The sequence below is a fragment of the Mirounga leonina genome, unplaced genomic scaffold (assembly GCF_011800145.1).
Source record: "Mirounga leonina isolate KUSES-001 unplaced genomic scaffold, KU_Mleo_1.0 Mir_127, whole genome shotgun sequence".
In the NCBI taxonomy this organism is placed as follows: Eukaryota; Metazoa; Chordata; class Mammalia; order Carnivora; family Phocidae; genus Mirounga; species Mirounga leonina.
In genome coordinates, this window is record NW_023270316.1 from 74,981,628 (window position 1) to 75,003,843 (window position 22,216).

Sequence of the window (22,216 nt, forward strand, 5' to 3'; positions counted from 1 at the left end):
TAAAGACTTGGTTGTTTTAAGGAAAATTTAGGGTTCCCCCCCATTTATGCTTATTGTTTAGAAACTACTGATTACCATTCCTTGATATGGGCAGATATCACTTGTGAGATTAACGTTGTGACAAATGCTATAGAAGCAGGAAGAAAAGAAGAAGCGGCAGCAGCATCCATCATGACTCCTATTTGTGTGGACTCCAGCTAGAGGCAGGTGAACCGTGGCACTGGCTAGAGTTACAAGAGCAGCCAACAAGGAGAGGGAGGCCGGCAGAGGCATCCTGGGAGAGCTCCTTTGGGAGGCACCCCAGGTATTTCCACCACAGACAGATTTCTATCGAACCACACAAACAGAAAGAGGAAAGAAAAACAAAACCCCAAGAGCACGTGTACATACATGGTTCCTGTAAGTATACGGCAGGGCTGAGTCCAGGAAGCACTACTAGAAACATGAGGGTCCCAGGAGACAAGGCTAAAACAAAAGGCCATCTGCTTGGGGGTGGGGGAGAAAAGTCCATAGCTGCTATAGAACTTCCCTGTAGTGAGTATTCCACCAATCTTTTCAAATGCATTTAGAGTTAATGCAATTACGTATTAGGAATATGTAATGTGAGCTTTTAAAATTTCCAGCGAGAATGACCAAGCCAAATGCATATTTTGCATTAGCTAATGATACTATGAACAGATCAAGAACAAGAGAGAGATAACAAATAGCAAAGACATTTTTCACAGCATTACCTTTTTGGGTAATTTTCTCTGGCTAATCTCCCCCCACCAAAAAAAAGATAGCATATACAAAATGCACCCAGCTTTTATAGATTCAAAATAATCTAAGGGACAGAAACAGCAGTGAGTTCAGGAAAACTTATTTTCCATTTTCATATCAACAGATACTAGCCGCCAGGATATATTGCATTGTTATTTGTTCTTATGGTGGAGTATTCCAAAGCAGGTGAATTTCAAAGCACCCTGAAGTCCCGGTGTAATTGATAGAACTCCTGGGTCCTTGAAGGCTATAGTTGGCCCAGGTTAAAAATACCCAAGATCAGCACAGCACTTTACCTACTTGAAAGTTCTGACATTATCTTTGTGGACAGCACAATTCCCACCTGCTCTGTACACATGGAGACAGAAACTTGTGTTTTCAGGCAACCAGCAGGCACGTGGAGGGGGTGGTCTTTTTGGATTCTAACACAGGCATACGTCTTGGTCCAGCGCAGCCTGGAGGACTAGTTCCGGTCAACATGAGATGGCTTGGCTTTGAAAGAAACTAGCAAAACTCATATTCTGGGACAGAAGAAACTGTCTCATATGGATTCCTTTCAGCAAACCCCAACAGAGTGCACTGTTTAGGGGCTGGCATTTTAAAGAACAAGTAAGTCAGTTTCATTTAAATGCTCCTGATGAAACTCAGGCAAAGTGTGAGAGCGTCAAGGAGTCTGGGCTAATTTACGAAATCCGCAAATGCCACCCTGGGTCAGGGGAGAACATCAGGCCATGTGTGATGTTAGAAAAACTGTTTCTCAGTTAAAAACAGACAACCTCATTACTGGAATACAATTACTTATTAGCACCTGAATTGTTAGCAATACACAGAGAGGAGGCAAGCAAACTTCATTAATCTAGCAGATTGAATCGTGGTTATTTTGCTCTATAATGATTTTATACAGTTGCAGTGTATAAGAGGGGCTACATTTAAGGTAGAACTGCCTAAAGAAGTAGTAAAAGGGAGATCTACCTCATCCTGAAAGGTTCCCAGCAGAGGGTGGACTGGATGACTGTCTGCTATTGTAGGGCAGAATCCTATTCTGGGAGGAAGGGTGAACTGGAAAATACTCAAGCCCACAACACTACAGTCAAAAGACTGGTCAAATATTAAATACCTTAAAATAATGCTAACGGGCTAATTTGAGGACTCTGTGGTTTGGCCCCATGCTGAAGGCTTTCCTGTGTGGTTTTACTTAGTCCTCACAAACCCTTTGATGTATGTACTTTATTATCCTTGTTTTACAGGGAAGGACACTGAGGCTGGGAGTGGCCAGGAGGCATGCCCAGATTTGCAGGGCTGGAGCTGGAAGCAAAACCCCCAAGCGGCCTGACTGCAGAGCTTCACCCCGCCCTAACACGGCCGCCGTCCGCTTGCCACCGCCCTAACCTGGCCACTGTCCGCTCGCCGCTGGCCTAATGCGGCCACAGCCAGTCAGACGGCAGATAGAAGAGTGGTTGTAAGAAGACAAGGGCTCCTGGCCCTTCTCCTCCCCAGAAAGGTTAGCAGAAAGTGTTCCCCAGGCCAACTCACCCCTCCACCACTACCATCTTGCCTTGTTATGATCAGTGTTGTTCCAGTCAAATTTTATTCACGCTTTTCCTGAAACTATGATGTTACTTGCAGTGCAGTAACTTCCTGGTCCCTAGTTCACAAGCCCCTGGGACTGGGCTTCCAGAACTCCGCAACCATGGGAAACCCTCTTTCCAGAATGGAATACTACTCAGCACTAAAAAGAATAAACCACTGATACAACAACATGGATGAATTGCAAATGCGTTATGCTGAAGACCATATTATGGTATAATTCCACCCACAGGACCTTCTCAGAAAACAGACCAGTCATTGCTAGGGACTGGGTGTAGGGCTCAGGTAGGGACTACAAAAGGGCTGAGAGAGTGTTTCTGAATGCTGGCACTGCTCTATAATGGAGCGGGGTAGCATCGATGCTATTGTATGCCTTTGTTGAGACTCAGACTGTACACGAGAAAGGGCTTATTTTATTGCATGTAAATTATACCTCACACAAAAAGAAAGTGATATACCAGTATACCATATTAATCAATACCTTCAAAGGAATAAAGAAAACCAATAAGGCAAGGCTAACAAGGAGGTGAAAGTTCCTAGTTAGTACCTAATGTTACAAAGAAGCAAGTTTCAGGTTGACAAGTGATTAACAAAAAGATTATCAAAACAACACACAGCTTAGTTAAGGAGCAATAATAAACTTCATCCTATAATCCCTGGATAAAAGAGGTCAACATTTTAATCAATATTCTTTTATTGGCATGCTCAGGAGGTACAAGCAGTACTTAATAACACTAATCTACTTTGCCTCCCCTCACTTTGAAAGATGAGGCAAGAAAGCATATGCATCACTTCTTGAGCCTTCTTTAAATAGTCCACTTGATCTGCCAGCGCATGGGAACGAAGAAATGAAGTGCACTCTGAACTCCCAGAACACCTGTTGGAAAACCAGTATAGTGGCTCAAATGAAAACCAATATACTGGCTCCAGTGAATTATCAGAAGGCAATGAAGATTATTTGCCACTTAAAAGTACAGGCATTTACTAGAGGAGAGATGAGCTTTCTGATGTGATACTTATTCACAGAAGCTATTTTAACTGAAGGCCAAATCCAAAAGACTCGTAAGTCCAAGAAAAGGAATGATGAATTTCATTTTCATAATCTCATTTTACTTGCTTGTCAAAAAGTATTTTAGAACTATGGGTCAAAATCTATTTCTCTTTCCTAAGTCAGGCTGACCAATTTAGAAAAAAGGAGAAGAGAAGGTACCCTGCTCCTGATCCTCTCAAAGCAAATGTAGGCTTGTCCAAAAACAGGCGATCATTTTCCATCATTGAAGTGCTACGTTATGAATTCCCTTTGCCTCTTCCCACTATCTTCTCCTTCATCTGCTATAGAAGGTATTCTTTCTGTTGTCACCTTATCTTTTCCACAGCCTATAACTGAAGTCTCTGTTCTCAATCTTGGACTCTCAACCACCCTTAATCAAATGTCCCTGAAATTTACTTGCTCAGAATGGTGCTACGCAGGTGTATAGAGATGAAAATGGATAGATGGGCATGATCGGGGGATTTGTTCTTAGACACTTACCCAAAATTAATTTTAAGAATTAAAGGATATTTGATTTCAAAACTCTTAGGAAAGCTGGTCTCTACTAGCAGAAAAAAGGGCAGAAAGAAATACAGGAGAGCAACACAGAGTAAAATGGCAAAAAAAACCTAATTGGTAAAGTCAGCTTCACTAGAGTGAAAATCTAAGAGTTTCAGCTGAAATAAAAGGTAGTCTAAGGTAGGAATGTGTTTAAAGAATGCAATCAAAGGGATGCCTGGGTGGCTCAGTTGGTTAAATAAGTGTCTGCCTTAGGTTCAGGACTCAATCCCAGTCTGACTTCAGGCTACTTGCTCATCAGGGAGCCTGCTTCTCCCTCTGCCCCTCCTGCCCACTCACACATTCTCTCTCTCTCTCTCCCTCTGACAAATAAATAAATAAATAATCTTAAAAAAAAAGAATGCAATCAAAATTATATTTTATTCTCTCTCAAAAGATGAGGTTAAACAAATTCTAAATCTGAATTAATCTTCTAATTCTTAGAGGGTATAGTTCTCTCTATGAAAATTCCACCAGGAAAGATATGTTAGACCAGAAGCATTTCTAAAAAGAAAGAAATACAATATGCTGCTTAAGTAATCTTCTCTCTCTTATATTCTAAACACACACACACACACACACAAGTCCAATAGATTCTGACATGTCAGCCTCTACTGAAATGTGTTCAATTGATTATCTGTTTATTGAGCACGGTGCATTCAGTCCTGTCTAGGGGCAAGATCAGAAAGAAATGGTTCCTGCCCTTAGGGAAGTCAGAAGCAATTTGGTAAACAGAAATAACATTCACTGTGACAAATGCAAGTACTAAATTATGCAGGCACTATGTCTGAATGCAATAGGACCTAAAGGAAAGGAATAAGTTGGAATAAGGGAGCTTTAATGCATGCGGTGATGAGCTGACCCCTCACCTTCGCTTCTGCCATAGCACCAGGAGGGGAGGAAAGAGCGGACACCCTAGAATAAGGCCCAGCTTTGCACACAGCAGACGTCTCAAAGTTCACATTGCCCCCGGAGTCCTTTGCATTGATTTGCTTTTGGACCTGCACTTTTTCTCCCCCCTCAGGGAGGTTTTATGGAGTTAGAGACTCAATTTTTAAAACATCAATGCCTAAATATATTTTTTTAGAATGTTGGCTCTTTATAATGAGCCTTTCAGGTAAAACAGCTGCAAAAACATCATTAAAAAAGCATATATTGTCACATGTAAAAGGCAGCAAGCAAGAGTCTATTTTTATAAAGTTCAAAGAGATGGTATGTCTTGTAGGGGATCCCTCCAGACTGTGGATACTTCTCCGGCTTTATAACAACTCCTCCCTATCATCCCCCCCATCTTTTGCTGATAAACTCCCAGCTCCATAAATGGGCAGCAACCATCTAGGCTTTGAGAGAACATTCCTAAGCCCATGTGCAGCTGGTTCTGCAGCCATCTTCCTACTGAAACATAAAACCCGGCAAACTACACTTCTTCCCTGTTGTTTACTAAGGGCCTAGTGACTTCTGACATTTATCACGGAGCTGGAATAAATAGACAGGGTTAAGTGGGACAGACAGGTGTGGGCCTCTCTCTGGTACGCCAACCTAACCCTCTCCTCCAGACCCCCTCACTTGATTGGCTCCTAGTCATCCTTTAGGGCTTAGGTCAGGTCATCCTGGAAAGTTGAGGCTCCCACAGCTGTAAAGCACCACTTCTGAGAGTCCTCATTGCGCACCACACGTTGTCTTCCTGCAAGCCAGCCCCCGCAAGCTGCACTGTAACTATGCGAGTCTTATCTTCATCCCCTACTCACTTCCAAGGATGGGGGTTCAGTCTGGTTCCTTTATCTGGATCCAAGACCCCAGAGCACTTGACTTGGAGAATGCAGATGCCTGAGGCGGGGAAAGTACTCTTCAGAATGTTCCTACTTCTAGTTAATTCCTATTTGCAAACTGCCCACTGGGAAGCCATTCTTGAAATAGTTTTCCTTCCACCATATTAAAATTGTAATTATTGCTCAACAACTATCAGCCCCAAATAGGAACCACCCAGGTAATCACTAACTCAACAAGCTGGGATGTTCTTGGAAAGGGCTTGGCACCAGACTTGTGCATACAACCATCAGAACACTTCACACTGTGCCTGTCGCCAACATCCACCCCCCCCATCAAATGGGAACTTTGCAGAGCTTATCCCAGGGCCCCTGGTCCTAGCGTTCCACCTGTCACAGAGTAGGTAGGCAACACCTGCTTAAAGCTTTTACTAGAAAATGGATGGCTTCATATTTGATGAAGTCAAGGTCTCTACAGATAGGTCCATATGTTGACTATGCTTTTCAATTCACCTTCACCTATTAACAAGTTACCATTAAGCTCATGACTCCAATCTAGCCCCTCAAATAAGGACTCTTTATCAGGAAATATAAAGCTGCCTCTGACAACAAAGATGCACTGGACAGAAGAGAGAAAGAAGCTTAGCTATCAGGAATTTTGTCTTCTATCATAAAGAGATCTCTTACGTGTCAAGAATGAAATACGTTTATTTTTGAGATGTACTTCAGTTGTGCATTACAAGCAAAAAGGGGAAAAGTTATTGGATAGTATTTTAAAGTTTTAAAACATCTATTCTTCATTGATTCTAACATTTAAAGCAAAATCTACCCAAAGCCAGTGCTTTCTTTCCCTGTTTACAATGCAGTCTGGGTTACTCTCAGGAAATAGATGCCAGTTTGGAATATGGCTGAGCAAATCCACAGCATCTTTGTATATTAACATATTTAAATTAGGCCTCCACAAATAAGAAGCTAGTCAGACGGTAAATGAAAGAAGGGGCTGCCTACATGTAATTTACATATAATTATTTTCAAACAATTAATGATCTGAAAAATGGAGGGAAAAAACCCCAAAACCTGTCAGAGGTCCAACAACAAAAAACTGTGACACAACTAAAAAGATTACACATATGTTCTCAGAAAAAATAAATTCCAAGTACTTCTCTGAGAATATTTTGGATTAGAATGGCAGTTTATGCAGGAACCATAATTCATTTTACTGTTTTAGTTTTAAGACACAGGAAACGAAATGCTGGTAAACCTTATGGAGTATTCTAGAGCACAGAGTTTCATTTGTTTGTTTTAGGCTTGTCAGATATTGATAAGTCTTAAGTAGCTTTCAGTGAAATTCTGTTGTTTGGGTTGCATTTGGTCTCAAATTGCTGTGGTTTAAATCTCTGTCTCAGTCAGTGATATTTCCAGACTTCCATGCTAAATATGCTCCCCAGTTCCTGGCCAGTATCCTATACCAGTTTAATAACCCCAAGAAAACATTAGTTTTTCTTACATATGGTGCCAAAAATAAGTAGACACTCTAAGTGGTATAAAATTCCCATTTTTTCACATTAATACTTATATGTTATCATTATTCTCTAAGCTAGAAGCCACCAATGAATCGTCATCATAATTTCAAAGTCTCGTCTCTCTTTCAAAGATGATTTGGTGTCTTTTCTTTACGTTATACCAAAGTTGATAAGGGATCTGTATCATAATTTTTTGAATTGCAGGTTAAATTCAAGTAACTTCCCTATTGTTTTCCTATTTGCATTTCATTATCACTAAAAATTTTCTCCATTCCAAATAACCTTTTCCTAGGGGTTCAGAAAGTCTGTGGACAGACGCACACCTAGTAAATTCTTAACATGCTGAGACCGTTATACTTTGAAACTCTTTATTATGCTTTGTACTCTATTCAGGAAATCCTGAATAACAAATGCCTAGTTTGTTAAATAGCGTAGGAACTTTAAAGAATTTAATTGACCCTCTCTCTTTGGGCATTATCACAGAGCAGTCACATGAGGAACTCAAAAATGTGTAGGAATATTTTTCCAATCTTTACATTTAAGGTAAATTCCTCCCACTGTCAAAATCAAAGAGTTTTTGGGCGCCTGGGTGGCTCAGTTGGTTAAGTGACTGCCTTCGGCTCAGGTCATGATCCTGGAGTCCCGGGATCGAGTCCCGCATCGGGCTCCCTGCTCGGTGGGGGGTCTGCCTCTCCCTCTGACCCTCCTCCCTCTCATGCTCTCTGTCTCTCATTCTCTCTCTCTCAAATAAATAAATAAAATCTTTAAAAAAAAAATCAAAGAGTTTTTAAAAATCAGTCATTCCTTTCTGATTATAAATTATGCTGGGAAATGGTTACATAATGGTCATGATTTATGCCCCAGGTTAAAACTACAAAATTACATTAAAGTTCTATGCTTACCATCTGTCCTACATACTGACATACACATTTTCTGAAATTGCTTTTACTGTGTCACTTGCCTATTCCAGAATGAAAAAGGATTCCCAGCTTCCAATAGCAACATCTAGTTATTTAGATCCCCTTCCTTGGCCACTTACATATCCCTTCCAACCCTATCTCCTTGTCTTCACTAACTTTATTCCTTTTCCTGCCCCCCATCTCGGACACACCAGGAATGTACCCCCTCTAGCTGGCTGACTCCATCCGCCCCACAAGGCCCCACATTCTGCATGGTCTAGCCCACAAAAGAATTTTACCTTCTGAGAAATATGGTCTATCTGGTCACAGCCACAAAATGCAGCATTTAATCACTAATACAAAACAAAACTACATGTGAAGTTTGTTTTTCAAACCTTCAGTGAGCTCTCCAAAGCATACGGTCTGGCTACACATTTTTGTTTCCCTCCACGTGACTAAAGGCCCAAAGTGCTTGTGATACTCTTTTTAAAATGTTTTTAGCATTTTTTTATTGTGGTAAAATACACACAACATAAAGTTTACCATCCTAATCATTTTTAAGTGTACATTCACACTGTTGGGCAACCATCTGTGTTATCCGTCCCCAGAAACTCTTTGTGACATTCTTGTCATCTATGGGAGGCAGGCAGAAAACTGCCAGTTAGTTTCTAATGATAAAATCCAGCTTTAATTTATAGAACTGTATGCTTAATAAAGGTGTATCTAACTGTGTATTAATTGTACTTCAATAGCACTGATTAAAAACAGAATGAGGAGGGATGCAGTGGGAGATGAGGCTGGTGACAGTCGGGATCCAGACCACGAGGGGCAGGGGCATGAAGAGGGACACGGGGATTTCATCAGGAGCCACAGGAACCTTGAAGAGTCCTAGGAGGATGGTGGCACTCACTGCCAACATTATTGAGCACCTAGTTCCAGAGCTGCCAGCCACTGGAATCACTCACATGCGTGTTCAGGAAGCTCATCCCGGTTGCATTATAGATGGTTAATGGGGCCAAAGCTAGTGGTCTCTCCTATCAAGCAGGTAAGAAGTACTAGATTAAGGTAGCAGTGGAGGGAATGGAGAGCCAAGGTTTATGTATTTTTCGTTTTGCCTATTGATAAGGTGACCACAAAATCACAGATTCCATCATTTTGTTCTAATTTTTAATCACTTGAACCAATGGCTACTTCAGCCTGAATAAATTTTATGTGACACATCAAATAGCATGAAGGTCAGTCAGCAACAGGGAACGTGAGGTACAGATAATAATACATAAATTTGATCATGTGTTATATTCAAGGCACTGGGGTAGTAATGTTTGATTTAGATCACTGTCATTTTGGTAGAATAATTATGGCTGCTTAGAGGGACAACTATTACTCCACAAGGCTCTTTGTGGGTAAAAAGGGAGATGACTTAAACATTTATCAATATAGGAATGGTTAAATAGATTGTAGGAAAACATACTGTGAAACACCAGGCAATGAACCCATATGTAGTCACGGGGATGATCCCCCAAATACACTGGTATCACATCAACTGCAGAAGATATTACAAAGTGTGAGGACACTTATGTAAAAACACTGATTTGTTTGTATATGTAAACGGCTCTATGAACACAGGAAAAGGTCATAAAAGAATATACCTAAGGGGGCTTGGGGATGAGAGTGGAAGGAACTTTCAGTTAGCGTTCCATATTGCAGTGAGGACAGAGCCATGTATTCCTTCCATAGAAAACTCAAGTTTTATAGGTCAGTGTACCAAGTGAGTAGATTGTATTAGTTACAGGCTCATAGGTCTTCCATACAATCTATACTGGTTATTCAAATCATAATGATCCTCATAATAATGGCCAAGACTCTATTAGTATGTGTGTGCACATGCCCACTTGTGCATCTTTTTTTAATATGCCAAACTGCTTTTAGACTACATTTGTAAATGACTGATAGTTACCTAATCAGAGGACATTTGAGATGAGGACATACTGGCTTTTGCAAAGGGTTTCTCCTTGAGTTACAAGAAAACCATTTAAGAATACAACTTAGGGGCACCTGGGTGGCTCAGATGGTTGAGCGTCTGCCTTCAGCTCGGGTCATGATCCCAGGGTCCTGGGATCAAGCCCCACATCGGGCTCCTGGCTCAGTGGGGAACCTGCATCTCCTTCTCCCTCTGCCTCTCCCGCTGCTCATGCTCTCTGTCTCAAATGAATAAAAAATCTTTAAAAAAAATAAGAATACAACTTATTCTCCATTAGTTACAAGGTAACCTTTAGAATGCAAAACTATTCATTGCAAAAGAGCAAATCAAATTATAACAATCTTTGATCTTTTGGTTCAAAACACACTAAAATACCATCCAAGTAGAACTTTCCTGTTTTTAAAGTTATATTTGAAGTACATGTTGATGCCACAGAGGTTGGGCACTCACTGAGTCAATGCTCTTTCTGGGCTCAGTTGAAGATTTTGTTTTTTCTTGATTTTCAAATTAAATCTCCTTGAAATACTAAGTAGAAGACTGAGACCAGAGTGGTGGAGACTTTACTTAATTTTTTAAATTTTATCAGGAATGTTTTTAAAGGCTGTTTACAAAAGACCATGTACAGCTGTGGTTCAGCTACAATTGAAAAATTAATTTAAGGAACTCACATGGCATTTTCAGGGCCTCATTCCAAATGGAATTTTCCAGACAGACAAAAATTGTACTCTTCTCGTCCTTAGCCCTCTTGAAGTTTAAAAAAAAAAAAAAAAAAAAAGGGCAAGATAGGAAGTGTAAATGATGAAGGAGGGCCCCGGAGGAAGCTCTGGGAAGCTGAAGGGTTCGGAGCTTCATGTAAAATGTCTTGATAAGAAGTCTAGACTATCTGTAATTTGCTGATTTTGAGGAAAACCAGATTATTAAGAAATCCTGTGAAGCCAACCCTACAGTAAGAGCTGAAAATGCATGTGGGACTTGGGATGGCACGTGGGCACAGGGATTCCCACACTGCTTGAGTCCACAGCATTGATTACCTATGACCTCAAGTGACATTCAGGAGTGACTGCTATCACAGAGGGAAAAAGAAAGCCACAGAAACAGAAGGACAAACATATTTAAGTGCCAAAAAAAAAGAAAAAAATTGTAAAAATGCAGACAGGAGGAAGATAGAAACTATAAAATCCGTTACATGTAACATTTAGAAGTTCTTACTTGGTGCAGACTGAGTTGAGTATCATAGCATGAGCAGACAAGGCAAGTAGGATGCCCTTTGTGCAAATTAGTACAATGTACAACTTGCAAAACCCAGGAAAACTATTCATTAGTAGTTTGGTTACAAACTCAGTGATGTGAACCTTTATGTTTCACCTGAATATTCAATAGGATAGAGTAGACAACTGGGTAGGGTAAAGAAATGTTTAGTCACGGTTACATTAGCAAACCACTTGTTAAATTCCCTGAGCTGCATATTTTAAGGGCCACATCAGATAAAATTGATCTATGTCTTGGTTCTTATTTCTGCCAAGAGTTGAGACATCAGACACAAAATAACTCATAACAGACTGAGATATTAACACCAAATGCAATTAACATTGCTTTTCTATTTCTCCACAGAGTGACCGCCTGCTTCCTCTTTTCTCAACACACTTGGAAATCTATTAGTCACGTTGGCCTTAAAAGCCACACCTTTGCAGCAGAGCTGTCCTTAAAAAGGAGGAAAGAGGCAGCTGGTCCTCCCACTGAGTTCAAAGAGAAAGTGCCCATTCTGATTTTTCCTGAGCCCACCACCCCTCTCCTGCTCTAGTCCCGCTAATAAGTAAAATAAATGTGCTTGCAATTGAATCAACATCCTGAAAACCAGCTTGACAACTCAAGAAATTCACGGAGATATTTTTAATTACCTTATTTGTTCACTCCCCACTTACTCCCACACCTTCTCCCATTTAAATAGTATCATCCAAATATGCCAGAGGCGATGAATCAATGCTTGGGTAACTTGCAGATGCCGTGAGAAATAGAACAAGAAATCAGGCTCTTTCATTCCAGGAAAGAAAAGAATGACCGGGCTGCCTGGAAACGTCCCCATGCCCACCAAGAAATGTGGGAACACCCGTTGCCCAGGCTCTGAGCCCCCTGGGAGGAGCAGGGTGTGAGTGACAACAGTCACCGGGCCTTCCCGCATTGGTTCCTCGGCATGAGGACCTCGATCTGCGAGGTGTCCCCCATATTACAGACGTTGTGTGTGTCACAGACTCCAGTCTGTCCCAGCAGGACCTTTTAATTTTACAGGAACAAAATCCTTTCTTGCAATTACCTTAAATATGTGAAGATGCCCTCTGCAAAAGCCCCCCCGCTCCCAAGGACAAAGGTGGCCTGGCTCACCTCAATAATGTAGAGGACCACGTTCTTATAGAAACAGTACAGGATGCACTTGGTCACCCGATTGTAGCTCCAGGCACCATGGACCAGCAGCAGCTTCTCCAAGTAGGAAAACTGAGGGGGAAACAATGGCAAAGTTCAGGAGTGCCCATCCTTTAGGAACAAAAGTCACAAAATGTTCTTCGGGGACAGAGAAGGTCATCGAGGAAGCCAGATTCTGCAGAGAACCTGAGAAAACCATTCACTTCTGGAAACCAAAGGCAGATCTTTCAGGTCTGGTGAGGACAACTAAACTCTCCTCTTAAATCTACATAGCTAATATTTTCCCCAAACGCCAGTTTGGACCTCTCATTGTTATTCTTGAGAATTCTGTTTACACAAATACTTTTTTAGGGTCCTAACTCTTAGGAGAAGGTGACCTCTTGAACTGGAAGAAAAGAAAAGCACAGTGGCAACCAGATGCTTCTATTCAATCAGATTTGATGGTGACAAGGAGCAAGGGACAGGAACACTCATGCACCAGTATCCTTTTTTAAAAAGGGATGCACACAGAGACACGACCTATTTCCACTGTCAGTCCGCACGCTAAAAGCAACTGCACATTCACAGAGACACAGAGACACTCAGGTGCAAACACACAGCCTTACCAGCCACACCCATTTTGTTCTCCTTTTTTGCTTCCAACTAGTACAGAGTACCTCTTGCTAGAGGGCTATGCAGTCAAGAAAAACAAAAAACCAACAAGTGGCTAACAGATACTAAGGTGACAGTGATGGAACGGGTCTTGCAGTTTGGGATACTGAGCAATATTCAATAAAATCCCTGAATCCTCTTTGGGGCAGGGGGTTCTTCGGGCACCACTTAAATCCTATCCCCTCAGCCTCCTCTTAGCCTGGCTTTGCTTTCTGTGGCCTCTTCACAAAGGTCTCCAAAAGTGTGAAGATGAGCTGGAGGTAGGGAAATGAGGGGTTTTTTTGTTGTTGTTTTGTTCTGTGGACTATGATGTGCCCTGGCATGAAGGCACCATTAGGGGAGATCCTGTTTGAATTCACAATTTCTATACATTGATTAGCCTTGTACCACACTGAAATGCCCCTTGGTTGCCTTGAACTAAAACCTTAATTCCCCTGTTCCAAGTTACAGGGCAGTCCTCGGGCTCATGCTCCCAGAAGAGATAATCGGGCTGTATTGAGAACATCCATAAACTTCAGAAATTCTTTTGCTATTGCAAACTTCCTATTAATTTCTGATTACTTCTGAAATTAAATTTAACTATCAGTAGAAAAGAAAAAACTCTGATTGGAAATGTAATTTTCTTTTAAGAAAACATTTTCTTTCAGGAGGAAGCCACGTAATAATTTCCATTAGTCCTGAAGAAGGGAGCTCAATCTGACATGACATCACATTTCATGAGAGATCTACCCAGGAGATGGGGGTAAGGCGGGTCACTCAACTGCATACTCCAAAAGCTATATGGCCACTTCAAAATGGCAGGAGTAGGTGCATATGGAAAAATAAAACTCTCCATAAAAGCTCATTAAGGATTCCAAAGGGGAATGGGGAATCATAAAATAACTGGCTAAACAAATAAAAAGGAAGTTTGCATTTGACCCAGACCCCCTGATGTTAAACTTCAGCGGGCACACAGAGCATCTGCTGGAGTCATCCGGAATGACTCAACGTTAGTGCTACAGTGATTTGTGTTCAGGGGAAAAAAATACATATAACCTAAATCAAAACGCTATTTTCAGGAGGTCGTTCAAAAGATGTTAAGAAGCTAGGGGGCAGGAATGATCGCCTCCTGAGGAGAAGAGGCAGCTGGGGCCAGAGGCGCTGTGCCCTACGTCGCTGGTGCAGGCTGCCCACGGGCTGTGGGCAAGGTAGCAGACCAGCAGGCGGCTGGCAGTCGCAGGGGCTGTGCTGTGGGTAAAAGCACAGGCAACCAGGGAAGAAGTACAACTGGAGCTCTGCCCATTTCATCATTCTTCCCAAGGACTGGGAGCTAGTTTTTCCTCTGTATGTAAGCTTCCAGGGCATTGCCTCAAAAACCCAAGCAAAAATGTATTCATCCACATGCAATAAAGAGAAAAAGCCCAAGATATTGACTTCAACCAGAGACATTTATCATTTCACTGGGGGCAAAGGGAATACATAAAATTGCGGCCTTTCTTGCTTCTAACTAAAGTCGGGTAGAGAAGGTGTAAGGCAAAGAGCAATGCTCCCCTGAAACAACAGGACCTCTCCCCAATCGTGGGCAGGACCACGGACAGGAGAAATGAAGACCCACAGACACATGCGGCCATTCGTCACTTCCTCTGGCAGTGAACACTATTACAGCAGTGGGGCAAGAAAACCCCTAACTCTAACTCTAACTCTCCTCCTCCCTACGCTTCTTTGATGCTTTTAATTTGAAGAGAGCAATTGCTCCAGATTCCACAGCCTATTAGTATGCAGTTTTAATAAAGCAGGTCATGGAATCTCCCTTCCCCAGACATTTTAAAGAAAAAGACAGACAAATATTTGCCTGGAACTCCTAGGAAACCTCTAAAGATCCCTTCCAGCCACATGATGCTATAACTCAAGTATTTAATAATGCTGGGGTGTATAACATCTACAGCTGCTGACAGACTACAGGAAGCAAGAGTCCCACAGGCCTCGGAGTGGTTGACTCAGGAAAGTGAATGGGCAGGTGTGTGGAGCTGGTCCCCAAGGTCACGTACAGGTCTGGTGTTCTCTGACCCTGGATGCTCGGACCTGAGGCTGGTCACCCAATGTGAAGGAGCCCCAGTGTTCCCACCTGTACAATCAGAATTCCTTCCCCTACCTACTTTAGCATTTATCTTGAGGATTTAGTTGAAATCAACAGAGAAACAAGATTGATTTCATGTACTTTCTGGAGCCATGAGGATTTTGTAATTCCTCCCTGTGTTTGCAGAACCACCGGCTGGGAGGGAATCGGAGAGGTGATCTAATGCAGAAGCCCCTCTGGGGAGGTGGACCCCAAAGCTGCACAGGACCAGCCTGCAGCCCTGGGGTTGTTGGAAGCTCTTTCACAGTTCATACGCAGCCCCTGATCTCAGCTTGAAGGGATAAAAAGCCATTATTACCTGTGTTCATGTGATTAAGGTTAACACATTCTTCAAATGACTAAACACTAGAAGGACATGAGGAAACCCTAGCTAACCACCAGGCTAACCAGCAGGCATTTTATCATGACATACTGCAATCTGTAGACAGGAGGAAATGATCGGTGCCCATTATGAGGTCTAGATCTTCTGGATGATCAAGCAGGCCAAATGCTCTAGATATGTCACCTAAGGTCAGGAGGTTAGCTATTTTCCTTCACTTTTTGGCTATCTATCATTGAGGAGTTGGCAATTCTTTCATCCTCAGGCCATCTGTTCAGTAACTACAAAGTGCATCAGGAACTCCTGCATGCAACATCTGATCCAGAGAGGAATGGGCTGAACTTGGCCTAATAGCAGGAGGCTGTTTGCTACTGACCGTGGGTTATGGCTACCGCACCCTGGTTATGGCTACAGAGAGGGTAGCAGTTGTAAACCACTGCTTTCCCCTGACCTCGAATGCCTGAGGAGAGAGTGTTCTAGCACCTTCTGAAAAGAGGACAGATTCTGGGGTCAGGATGGTAAAGAAGAGATGTAATAAGCACAGCCATTCTTTAGCATGGGACAGCACAAGGAAAAGCCCATGCAGCAAATGTGGGAGTTGAGGGTGAGAGACCATCATTAACAGGATCAGAGACCTATCTGTCAGGAATGACGCCCTGCCTGGAGTACAGAAAGCTTGGCCAACCTCACAGCTAGCAAAACCAACCAAAACAACCAGCAGTACAGGGCCTTTCAACTGCACAAGATCAAGGCCACAGGGAAATCTGAATACTCTGGTGGTTTTGTCTAGACACAACCTCAAAAGGGGTGGCAGAGTTCTTAGGGCTAGACTAAAGGTCAAGCACCAATCAGACCTTCATGCCCAGTGGACACCTCTGTCAACAGGACGGGACAGCTGGTCAACCATGCCTCTGACCTGCGCGATGGCATAATCCGAATTGTTGGTCGCCTGCATGCCTTCATTCCCACTGATTCCTACACCCACGTGAGCTGTCTGGATCATCCCAACGTCGTTGGCACCATCCCCAATGGCGAGGGTGATGGCCTTTACCCGCTTCTTAACTACGTCCACTATCTCAGACTTCTGCAGAGGAGACACCCTGTAAGAGAAGAAAGAAATGATGATTATATGCATCTTTCCAGAGGAAACAGCTGTAATCTACATTTAGCTACATTGAAAGGGCAGTTATTGGACAATTTCCAAATCCAGTACATACATTTTATGCTCATGTGCAAAGAAGCTTTCAGAAAACAGTAGCTTGTGCCTTTCAAGTATTTGCCAACTTCACAGATGAAATACACAAGTCAAAATTAACTTAAAACACAGCCTGTTTGTAATCGCTCTGCCCAGTGGGGACCATACGTGCAAACTCCTCAGGGGCACATGTGCCCCCCTGAATGATAAAGGCAAGGAAGCTAGTTACAGAGGTCTTACGAAATGTCTTCCAAATAAATCAGAAAACTAGAACAGACCCCATTTTTGCTTTACTGTTCATCATATACAACCTAGGGCTGGCAAGGGAATTTTCTGTAAAATCTGCTTTCACAGAAGGGAAAGAAAATTGGCAGGGCCTTGAGAAGTGCAGAAAGAGGACCAGAGTGAGAGAGAAGAAAGCCTTCCCCTTTCCACCTCAGAAATGGAGGCAGTGTCTGAAGGGCAACCACGGCAGAAGGATTTAAGAAGGTGGCAGGGGGTGTTGTAGGGACAGAAGGTCTACCAAAGCTCAACTGTGCAGAAGCACAGCCCAAAGGCGGAAGATAAGATTATCTTTGCCAAAGGGGGGTTGTTTCTGCAAGGGAGCAAAGAATGTGGGCTATTTTTCATAAGCCCTCAAGTCATTTGGGAAGAAGACCCAATATAAACCTATGGGGTCTAAAGCACAGCCATGTTAATTATAAGGAAGTCTTTGTTCAGAGTATAAGACCAGATAATACAATGACTTGAGAAAACTACTAGTACCTCAGGACTGATTTATTTTAAATTCCGAACTGGTGAGCTGATAGTCACTTTGGGAAATTGACAGGTAAACTCCTGAATGACTAAAGCACACATGCGCATAGTAAAAGGCCTGTCCGGGTTTCCCAGAGATATACTGGCTGCACCCACACATGTACTGTACTTGTAAACTAGAATAGACACTTAAAGGCTTTCTCAGTAGAACTAGGACCTCTCATATGGCCTCTGACCTTCAAAACATCAGTTTCCAACAAAAAACTTAAAATTTACCTTACATTTAATTTTACCAACACAGAGACCTATCTGTGTTTGGGGAGACAGCAAACTGGATTTAAAGCACAGTTACTCTGAAAGCCTTTGCTCAATGAAATGAAAATTAGCAAGTTAGAAAAACAGAATCTACAGGTTGAAAGGCCGTTAGGACCCAGGTTGTATGATCTACTATCTCTTTTATCATTTTCACAGTGATTTTCAATAATGGGAATTTACTGCCTCCCAGGGCAACTGCAACCACTAAAAATTATTATTACTTTTCTGTAGTTGATAAGCTATGCATACTTCAAAGTACTAATTCTGTCCTCTGGGTTAGGTTAGAACAAGTATAACTCCTCTTTCAAATATTAGGAAGGCTGAACTACAAAGACACCTATCACATCCTTCCTCCCAAAGTTCAGTGCCTGCTAGCTAAACAGTCCCAGATTCTTCACCCATGATTTAACAGGCATGCTTCAGAATTTACAAATAACTTCCAAGTATGATCTTCTAGACAGCTACAAGCAGAGCAGAACAGAATCACTATCTCCTTGGAGCAGATTACTAGACCTACCATTATATATATATATATATATTATATATATAATATATATATCTGATATATATATATTATTTATATAATATATATATAAATATATATATATATATACTAACATGAAATCACGGGAAGTTTTACTCTCTCCATCACTGACTCTCCAGGTACCTAAATGTAAGCAATTTTCATGGACAAGGATATAAGTTGTAGCTCTTCCTTCCACATTTGTGCAAGGGCTACTTGGAGCCCAGGGCTGACCTTGACATTCCTCTCTCTTTAAACTCCTGATTGGCAGACACAGCTCTCACAATTCTCATCTGCTACATAAATGTGATTTCCCGTTTCATCTCTAAGCTTAATAGAAGCAGAGATCAAATATGGTATGGAGAAAACAATGTAGGATTTGAAGTTAAATTAGTGAGCATGACCTTCTTCTGTTCCCTACACTATTTAAACAGTGGAAATAATTCTGAGTTCTTGTCTTTCCATCAGTAAAAATGGGAAAATGAGAGCCAACAACCTCATGAGAAGGTTGATATATTTATGTGAAATCATTATATTAACTTGGCAGTGTGAAACAAATGTTATCTCCTACCCCCCCTGCAAAACTTTGATTGCTGGAAAAAGAAAATTGGACACATCTGAGAACTGCATACCACCTAACCCATGATTCCCTGTAAGTATTCTGGGGTGCTGCAGTGGGAAATTATTGATTTTCAAGGAAAATACAGCAACATCTCTCAGATAGTAGTACAACATACTAGCTTGAAGTAGCTCACAGTTTCAATATTAGATCACGCCACATTCCTTTTTTATAAGATTTTATTTATTTGAGAGAGTGAGTACACAAGGGGGAGGGGCAGAGGAAGACGGAGAGAGAGAATTTCAAGCAGACCCCCCGTTGAGCATGGACCACCCCCCAACAAGGGCCTCGATTTCAATGTCCGTGGGATCATGACCTGAGCCGAAATCAAGAGTCAGACGCTTAACCAACTGAGCCACCCCAGCACCCTGCTACATTCCTTTTTATGACATTATCTTTGTGAAGCTGAGTTTTCACAGCTGCTGTGATAAAAAGCAAATAGCTTGTGAAAAATCAACGTGGGACAGGAAATGAGGGACACAGCATTCACGCTTTCTCCAAGGTTTGAGAAGGTGTACAAAGTGTAACAGGTGCGCATATCATAGCACTGGCAAGTGATTATGGTTATTTAAGGATAAAAGAAAGTATTATTTCTTTCCAGCTATGTGCATTAGTGTTTCAAATGTCTGCTAAGTCGTTAGGATATAAATACTTCTTAAATTGTTTGACCCTCCCTTCCTAACAGTTAGACCTGTTTGGTGTTCTTTCTTGGCCTATGGGCTTTGCTGAGGAACTACTGAGACACTAGGGCATGGTGAATGCAGAGAATCTGGGAACCTCTGCGTTGATCATTTCCCTCCATGGTCACATCGATCACTCTTTGAGTACAATCGTTCACTCACTGAAGTAGGACTTCACCACCGTTTAATCTCAAACTCCTCTTCTGTGTACACTTAAATAGCACTGGGCTGCTTGAGACTGAGACTCCTGGAGATTCCACATGCCACCCAAGTAATCGAGAAGTTGGTCTCTTTGTCAGCTGACTTGAAGTGATGCAGAGCCAAATGAGGTCTACAGGGCAAAAGGGGAATCTGTAGGACAGAAAGCTCAACCACACAAACATGGTGCTGTGGGAGGCAGGCAGGGCTGTGGTGGGAAGCTCCTACACAAATCCATGGTTTTCTTTGAGGTTAAAGTTGATGCTTTTGTGTCAAGGAGTTTAGCAATAAGCCAGCCAACAAGCAGGTAGCAAGTCAAATATACTCACTACAATGCCACTCTGGGATTTGAATCTCCAACAAATCAAGTCATGATTGCGATGACTTTAAGCAAAATCTATGAAAGTCCAACAGCTGCCTTTTCCCAAAAAGCAAGAATAAAGAGAGAACCTGATGGGGGTATATAAACCGAGTCATACTCCAGCACTTTAGAAGCATGAAATTCTCATCAAGGATTTATTATGCCCTCGGCTGTGATGCCTTGAGAAAATATAATTCTAGCACACACGAGGGGTTCAAAACAGATGTCAAACAGCTAATTTCTACAGAACTGAATAGGCACCATTTCACTTCAGCCATACAAACTATTTTAGTATGCCAAGTTGCCACAAAGCACAAACCAGCTCTTTTTTAATCTTAATTTGTAACATGGAATCACATGCCACACTTAAGTATTCCCAGCATATAGTACATTCAACCTATAAAATAAGAATTCCAGACCACATCTGAGCTAAGCTAGGCACTTGGGACAGTCCCATAACCTATTTTAGTGCCTTATGAATAAAAATACAAAATCAAAGATCTTTAATCAACTGAAGAGATATTCTACCTACTTTTTTGGCTAACACAATAGATTCTAAAATAAAAAAAGTTTTCCTTTTGAGACTTAAAAAAATTCAGTATCCTGGAGTATCTAATTTTATGGAATATGTGTTCCTAAAATTTTTTTAAAGATTTATTTATTTATTTGAGGGAGAGAAAGAGAGAGAGAGAAAGAGAACGTGTGGTGGGGGGAGGGACAGAGGAAGAGGGAGAGAGAATTTTAAGCAGGCTCCATGCTGAGAGTGTAGCCCCACATGGGGCTCAATCTCACGACCCTGAGATCACGATCTGAGCTGAAACCAAGAGTTGGACACTTAACCAACTGAGCCACCCAGGCACCCCTGTGTTCCTGAAATTATAGAACTTACTTTCTAAAATTGTTTCAAATATAATGCTTAAGTAGAACCTTTGGTAACTGCTTTTCTAGAATTAATGATCATGCATTAAATTTATCTGATCTACAAAAGCCCTGGTCTCAGAATGAGTTTCTAAATTCCGAATTGCAATATCATCTGAGCAAACTTAAATCCCTTCCCTTCTCAGAGCTCAGAGGTCTCATCTGTCAAAGAGAGGTAGACCTCTATTACTGACTTGTAGACTGAACTCAGTTGAGCCAAGGAAGTCACAAGACACTCCCCCCAGGGGCACCCAAGAGAACTTCAACTAAAGCTACAACACTTACTCATTAACCAGATTCACTAAATGCTTTTACTAATTGGACTCCCAAACTTCTTCATCCCATATAGAAAGTCCTTATGACAGAAAAGGAAGTTTGAAGACCACTGGCCTAGATCAATACGTCTTGAATTTTAAGTGAATATCAGAATCACCTAGAGAGCTTGTAAAAATAGAGGTTTTGATTCAGAAGTGTGCATTTAACAAGCTCCCAGGTGATGCCGAGGCTGCTTGTGTATGGACAGCACTGATGGAGTTAGCACTGACCCGGACAAGATCACAGAGCTCTCTGGTTCAAATGTTTTAATTAGCTAGGCTTACATTTCCATAGCACAAGATACATGTAAAATTTTCATAAGGTGACATTTAACAATTAGCAGGAACACTGAATCTTATCCCCTTCTTTCAAGCTTTGTATATATAGGTTCTTCTTTGCTTTGAACCCCCAACTAGTGAGTACAAAATAGGGCTGGAATTTCATTTAAAATAGTCTTCCAATCTGAATGTCTCACATAATAGGCTGAGAGAGAGGAAATACTAACCAAAAATATGGTCTACAGGACTTTGTAAGTTTTTTTTTTAATGATGCAGAAACCAACGAGTAGGATTTAATTTATGAAAATTTCCATTTTCCCATTAACTTAAAGATAATATCCTTATGAAAGCGATTCTCTTTCCTTAAAAATTAAAATATTATACCTTATTTCTCATAGCAGCCAGTAATCCTAAATATTTCAGAAATTGCAACATCTTAAAAAAATACTCA

The 22,216-nt window shown here is 41.6% G+C and overlaps 1 protein-coding gene across 1 annotated transcript in view; it reads right to left on the reverse strand.

Moving 5' to 3' along the window:
* The window catches only part of ATP8A2 (ATPase phospholipid transporting 8A2), a 604,495-nt gene that overhangs the window by 230,968 nt on the left and 351,311 nt on the right, over positions 1–22,216 (reverse strand). Inside the window, exons 26-27 of the mRNA XM_035003669.1 lie at positions 16,524–16,707; positions 12,483–12,593 (exon numbers count right to left, since the gene is read on the reverse strand). Coding sequence (XP_034859560.1) covers positions 12,483–12,593; positions 16,524–16,707 — 295 coding nt within the window. The remainder of the gene's footprint in view (positions 1–12,482; positions 12,594–16,523; positions 16,708–22,216) is intronic.